The sequence below is a fragment of the Gossypium hirsutum genome, chromosome A10, assembly GCF_007990345.1.
Source record: "Gossypium hirsutum isolate 1008001.06 chromosome A10, Gossypium_hirsutum_v2.1, whole genome shotgun sequence".
Lineage (NCBI taxonomy): Eukaryota > Viridiplantae > Streptophyta > Magnoliopsida > Malvales > Malvaceae > Gossypium > Gossypium hirsutum.
In genome coordinates this window covers 25114701-25121299 of record NC_053433.1, presented here as the reverse complement: position 1 = coordinate 25121299, position 6599 = coordinate 25114701, and the positions used below count along the sequence as shown (strand labels likewise).

The 6599-nt window shown below is 35.3% G+C and overlaps 2 protein-coding genes across 3 annotated transcripts; one reads left to right on the top strand and one right to left on the bottom strand.

Annotated features, from left to right (window-relative positions):
- The first annotated feature begins 1044 nt into the window (after positions 1-1044).
- LOC107952657 (membrane protein PM19L) lies at positions 1045-2326 on the top strand. The gene is made up of 3 exons (XM_016887841.2): positions 1045-1471; positions 1548-1725; positions 1818-2326. The coding sequence occupies exons 1-3, from the start codon at positions 1060-1062 to the stop codon at positions 2035-2037; spliced, it is 810 nt and encodes a 269-aa protein (XP_016743330.1). The 5' UTR covers positions 1045-1059; the 3' UTR covers positions 2038-2326.
- A 311-nt stretch (positions 2327-2637) lies between these two features.
- Positions 2638-5595, bottom strand: LOC107952056 (haloacid dehalogenase-like hydrolase domain-containing protein At2g33255). Of its 2 annotated transcripts, XM_041079256.1 has the most exons (6): positions 5079-5527; positions 4091-4133; positions 3795-3948; positions 3587-3647; positions 3352-3486; positions 2638-3257 (listed from the first exon to the last, which is right to left on the bottom strand). In XM_041079256.1, exons 1-6 carry the CDS (start codon positions 5289-5291, stop codon positions 3093-3095), a joined length of 771 nt encoding a protein of 256 aa, XP_040935190.1. In that variant the 5' UTR covers positions 5292-5527; the 3' UTR covers positions 2638-3092. The 2 variants fall into 2 exon arrangements, with proteins under 2 accessions (XP_040935190.1, XP_016742789.1); XM_016887300.2 differs by lacking the exon at positions 3795-3948 and having other exon boundaries at positions 5079-5595.
- Between the last annotated feature and the right edge of the window lie 1004 nt (positions 5596-6599).

Sequence of the window (6599 nt, the reverse complement as noted above, 5' to 3'; positions counted from 1 at the left end):
TTCGGCTAAATTGTCTGTCCAAATTTCAATTCGTCTAAATATTAACTCCGTAAATATCCTTATTTAATATTTAGGGACTCAATTTACGGAAATGGATCCCGAAATTGCATTTTTTTATAACACTAGAAATTGGGTCATTACAAAGGATCTTTGAGACTTGATCTTGGATGGTTGAGTCTACTTTAAGGGTTGTCGGGACATGATTTTTAAAATAAGTTTTATATCTTTAGTGTTGATGCAACCGAATTTGAAAGAGGTTTGATCGAAGGCTCTTCTAGACTTATTCTTATAGATGGATGATTCTGCTTCAAGGGCCTTTTAGGTTTGATCTCGAATAAACAAGTTTAGCCTATTTTCTGTTAGTTAAATAAGATTAGAAGGAAACTTTCTTCAAAACTAATATGGTGTTATTCAAGATTTCTTCAAAAAACATTCTAAGATTTTGGAAGGAGCTTCGAGTCTGCAAAAATCTTCTCTTCAAAGAATTACTGAATTTTTGAACTTGTAAATGTGTGTTGATTGGTTTGGAGGTGATCCATTTTAATGCTTCAGAAATATAACATTTTCATTTGAGGGGTTTATAAAAATTAAACATTGGTTGTTATCATATATGTTTTTTTTATGTCTAAAAGTATCTATAATCCATCCCCAACCCTTAAATAGAAGAATAATGTATTTCAGTGCACTTAAACCTATATCCTCCTGTATTGATAATAATATCAATGCCAATTGAGCTAAGACTCAATCAGTTGTAATTTTTTAAATTGTTAGATATAATTGTTTGAATTGTTATTTAATTATTTAATTAATTTTTTTACTGATTTGAGTATGCAACGAAAATTTTTCAAATTCGAATATTTCATAAATAATAATATTTAATTTGAATTGAAATAATAATATTTACGTAATTAATAAATGATAAAGAGAGTTGAAATTTTAAACAAATTTAGGAATTCTAGAAAATGCACCCATTGGATTAATAGGACAATAAGAAATTTGAAACTGATGAATTTAAACGCTGGGTAATAAACTAATAATACATTCTCAGAAACACTGGATATGAACACCGTCAACAGAATTTCTAAAGCTTCCAGATTCCAGAAGAGAAGGATCACTGTAAAACGTAAACACCATTTTCGACAAGTGTCCTTCCACCTGTATCCACTCCCCTGCGCTTGCATGCATTGCCTCACTGCTGTACACGTAGATCCCATCCACCTTATAACTTCCCCTATATTAACCATCCATAGCCATACTCTTTTGCCATTGCTCAAAATCTTTAGGCTCAAGTCAGCAAATTTGCTTGGGTTGTCTGCTTCTTCAACCGTTCTATCTGACTTAACTATGGCCACAGTTGGAAGGAATATAGCAGCTCCATTGCTGTTTCTCAACTTGATCATGTATTTCATTGTGCTCGGATTCGCTAGCTGGTGTTTTAATCGGTTTATCGATGGCCAAACTGCTCACCCAAGTAAGTGATAACCCTATTGTTACGTTTAAAAGAATACATTATGTTGCTTGGTTTTAACCCGAGGGAAGTGTTTCAGGTATGGGTGGAAATGGAGCCACCGGTTTCTTCTTGACAATCGCAATCTTGGCTGCTGTAGCCGGCATAGTTTCAAAGTTAGCAGGAGGGGGTCATATTAGGTCTTGGAGAAGTGATAGTTTGGCTGAAGCTGGTTCATCTTCGTTAATAGCTTGGGCCTTGACTGCATTAGCCTTTGGGTGAACTTCGCATTTTACCCATTTTATGTATTTATCAAACTCGACCATTACTCCATTTTTCATCTTTGAAAACAACTGTTTTCGCTTGACAGGTTTGCTTGCAAGCATATAAATATAGGAGGGTGGAGAGGGTGGAGATTGAGAGTAATTGAAGCTCTCATAATGATCCTCACATTAACCGAACTCTTGTATGTTTGTTTGATCCATGCTGGTCTATTTGGCAGTAGGTATGGACCAGGGTATCGAGACACCGAATACGAGGACCAGCCGGTGCCTAAGGGCGGCCATGCTATAACAGGATCTAGGGTTTGAAGGACCATAGTGTAGAACTGGAACTTGCCTTTCTTAAAATGTAGTTTTGCTTTGTGAACTCTTTGAAGTTCCTTCTATATTTGTTGACATGGGATTCGCTGCTTTGCATCTGTTGTGCGTATCGTTTAATGATTCAGGTTAGAAAGTAGATCAGAGAGTGCCTCATCAGAAAATAGTTGCATTGATAGAACTCCTGTAATATGAGACTTGGCAGCATTTTCTGTAGGGGTGTGAAAAAAAAAATTTCAAAAACCCGACCGAAGTGAATCAGACCGAATAAATTGCACAACCCATTTTCATACACTTAAATATTTATTATTAAAACTTAATCTTATTAAACAATCCACAATATTCATCAATATTTTAATAATTAATATATATAAAAAATCTAAATTAACATATGCTCGTCAAGAACAGTAAAAAATATGATCATATATAGTGACCATGGAAATATATCTTGGTAGGTACCTTTTTGAGTTCATTAAACATTATTTGATTTAGATTTTTTAATAAATTTTTATAAAGAATTTGATATAAAACAAAATTGAAAGTATATCAAATTTAAGAAAAATACAAATTAAAGAAAATAAAACACCTAAATTAAGTCAATTCGGTTTATTCAGCTTTCACACTCCCAATTTTCTGGTTGGGGATCAGCTTGACCAAAATTTGAGAGTAACGGGTATTTCACAAAGATATTCCTTCTTTAACATAATAGAATTCACCAATGAAAAAAAGATTAACAAAGAGGGACTTTCTGCCTAATATTCCTTTACAATAGAACATCTACATGAACAACAAAGGTACCAAAAATAAAATACATACCAACATGCTTCGTGTTCAACAACACACAGAACCCTTTGGTTATCCAGCTACAAAAGAGCTCTCTTTTTGCCGCCTACAGATGAACAAAGCAGCATCTTATACCAAAGTTCACTTCCTTAATTACCACTACTGTTTTCCACTTTTCAAGTGTTCCTCAACTGTTAAAATCTTCCTTTCTTAAGGTAAAAAAGGCCACCAGATAAATCTAGTGTAGGACCTTTACCGGGAAATCAGGGTGTTAAGTCAAAATTGGATTTCAGAAGAGAATGAACTTCAATCAGGGAAGACACTTTGAAATCTGGTGTTAGATCCAAGTTGGCGAAGTCTTGAGAGCCATATCTCCCATTTTCATCAAGCAAACATGTTAATGCTCCTGCATTTTTCCCACAAGCCACCTGCAAATACATGTCGTATGAAGATGATAAATGAGATGGATAATCAGTTTTCTCTTCATTATTTAGTATCCTTGCTTTTGAAGAGAACACTCACATCATCTTTAAGACTATCACCAACCATCATCACTTCATTTGGTTGAACGTCCCAAGTCGAACATATATGCAGCAGAGGAGCAGGGTTCGGTTTATAAGGACGAAACTCTCGGCTGAGTGCCGGAGAAAACATCATCTGAAAACTATCAATGTTAGATTAATATTCATTTGTCTCCCAATCTAACCAAACAAAAAAGAGCTCAGAATGGTTCAGTTTCACGCTTCACATAACTTACTCCGAATCGTTGATGAAACAGATCAACTGCATCTTTGACATTGCGAGTGATTAGTCCCCTTCTGAAATAAATGGAAGCAACTAAGGTTAGCATCTAGAAACACCACCATGAAAAAAAGAAAGGTTGACAGATTAAAATCCTAAGTACTACAGAAAAATTAAACACAGCAAAGCAAGTTGTTATTTATAGCTATAGTAGTTGGTCCAACCTATGGTGTTTCAACTCTTCAATTTTCTTTAAGTACTTGTGCTTGGACATGGATATGGAGATACGATTATCTAAGAATCCTCCAAACACACAGAGGATCTCAGAAAAGAAGAATATACCCATGTTGGATACATACTTGTATCCGGCACTCGTACCTAAGTCCAAATAATAGAGAGCCAAATAGTCAAGACACATGGAGCATACATGGAAGCTCAGTGATTTGGTGCGAGGCAATAACTATAATACCAATAGGTATCTTAATATGAAAAATAGATAATTGTAGGAGCAAAAATTGACCGTATTTTCTTTGCATCAAGAAAACCACAGAGTTCAGCTGCACCTGCAACATTATCAACCAAATGTCACAAGCTTAAATTGGTTAGCATGTAAAATGGAAAATAAATGAAGCTCTTCAGCTGAAAGATAGAGAACTGCGGTTGCTAAATCTAAACTTAAAAGGAGAGAGCCCCAGCAAGCACAAAGGCAAAATCCAAGACAAACATCAAATGAAAATAAATCAATGGAAACCCCATGAAAATACTCCAAAATGTTTGCTACCTTGTAACTATTGGGAAACTATGAAAGATATCTACATTTGCCCAAAAACAAAGCATATGAACTTGCTAGCTAATGATATTCTTAAACCCAAGTTTTTCACAGTTTTTTTAATTGTTGTGTTCACAAATACATTGAGTGATGAAAAGAAAAGCAAGTTTTTCAGATTTCATCAATAAAATTCAGAGTACAATTCTCTCCATTGACATTCTTTCAGTCTTCTTTAATCTTCTTGAAGGATACATGAATTTCAACACTCTGCAACTGAACAATCCATCAGCTAATTTTACTTTAAACCCCACAAACATAAGTACATTTTCCAAATAATAATGGACAAATATTCATGTTCTATAATTGATACAAACTAATTCAATGAAACACAAAACAAGAAACCAAACGGCATATCCATATTACATGGACTCAGATTGATTGTCAAACAAGGATGAGTTCAAAATAAAAATGGGTATCCTTGTTTACTTTTTAAATGTTTCCATATGTTCAAAAAAATATTATATTGTAACAAAATTGTGTATATGTGTGTGTATTCGAATATGTACGAAAGAAGCAGATTTCCTCTTCAAAAGGGTATCCTTGCATTTTAATGCTATTCAAGCATATAACTTGAAAATTGAACTTGAAAGCGACAGAATCAAATCATCAAACAAAATCAAATAATAATTAACATGACCCTGACATTTTCCTTTCACTTTAACAGCCACCAAAAACTAACCAGGCATGATTTGGAGGCGATCAAGGCCCTGTTTTTCGAAATCAGCAATAATTTTGTAAGCTTCTTGCTGCTTTTCGGCAGTCCAACTGTCAATGTGGTGCAAGATATCAATCCCAGAGGGGTTTTCAGCTTTGATTCGCTTGTACTCGACGTCTCCGAGGACAGCCTTATACATTGCGGCGAAGTCGATGACAGGGACGGTGAGGGTGCCATCCATATCGAAAACGACGCCGCGGAGGCGGGATTTGGCTGCTGCGACAGTGGACATGGGAAAAAGAAGGGATTTAGGGGGCAAGCGGAGGAAGGATTTGGAGAGAAATGAAGGCATTCGAGATTGAGGGAAGGATGGGTTTTGAAGGCTATTTATGGGATTGAGGCTTTGGGGGTTTCTGGATTTTGGTGGGCAATTGATGTGAATCATCAGTCATCAATGTGTGGCGGTGAAATTATTAGCTCTAAATAAAAGCCGCAAAAAAAATAGAGGCGAAAATATTGTGAAACGGCAAAGCGTATAGGATAAAACGACTTACAGAAAAGAACCAAAACCTTAAATACACGAAGTGCTCTTCTGTTAGCGTATTTTCAGCAGACGAAACTAGAGCTCTGCAAACACGTCTGGCCTCGCAAATAACAGCGACAAGAAGATTTCTTCCATTTTCAAAGAGGAGAAACCAAAAGAGAGAGTTTTAATTTCTATGTGTTCAGTTGTGTCATTGTTTATGCTACCTCGTTGATTATAATGAAGGCAAGTTTTCTTTACCTTGGAGAGATGGATGTAGCTGATTAGGGTTTAGAAAAGAACAGAATCGAAGAAACAACTTAGATTACGGTTTGCAGGCATGAGCTGTTTGCTATGCGTTTAAAAAGACTAACTCAATTCAATACTGCATTGACATGTTTTGCATGTACTCCTTATGCTTTCATAATAATTGAAGATGAAAGATGGAACTTTCTAAAATAAGAGTAATGTCCGCATGTATGGGATGATAATATCATCTTCGTCTACCGTAATAATACTTTTATCATGAATCGTATAGATGCAGGGTTGAACATCAAGAGTCCTATCTGTATTATATTTAACAATAGTTTTCTGTACACCAATTGCAGCTTTGCATCATATTTCCTCCACCCATATGCAGCAGCGAGTTGGGTTGAAGGTTTGTTTCCTCGAGAGTGTCATTACACACTTGTTTGTACATAGCCTGGTCTGAAGATGTTGGTCTTTTTCTAGGTTTCAATAATTTAGCATTTGGTAGTTGGCCTACGTGCTTTACAAGTGCATTGCCTTCATATGCAGGAAAGCATCAAAGGATTTCCCTTAGAGAACTCGTACTTAGCTGTTGTACTATACTTTTGAAGTGTTACAGAATGATAATTCTATGGAATCCATTCCAATAAATGAGCTCAATTCATTGTACTCGCTACTTTTTTAACAATTTTCTTTGTATAAAGCGTTCTTTTGTTTAGTTAAGGAGATGTTACAATATAATAAAACGAGATGTTTTGATAGAGAGGAAAATT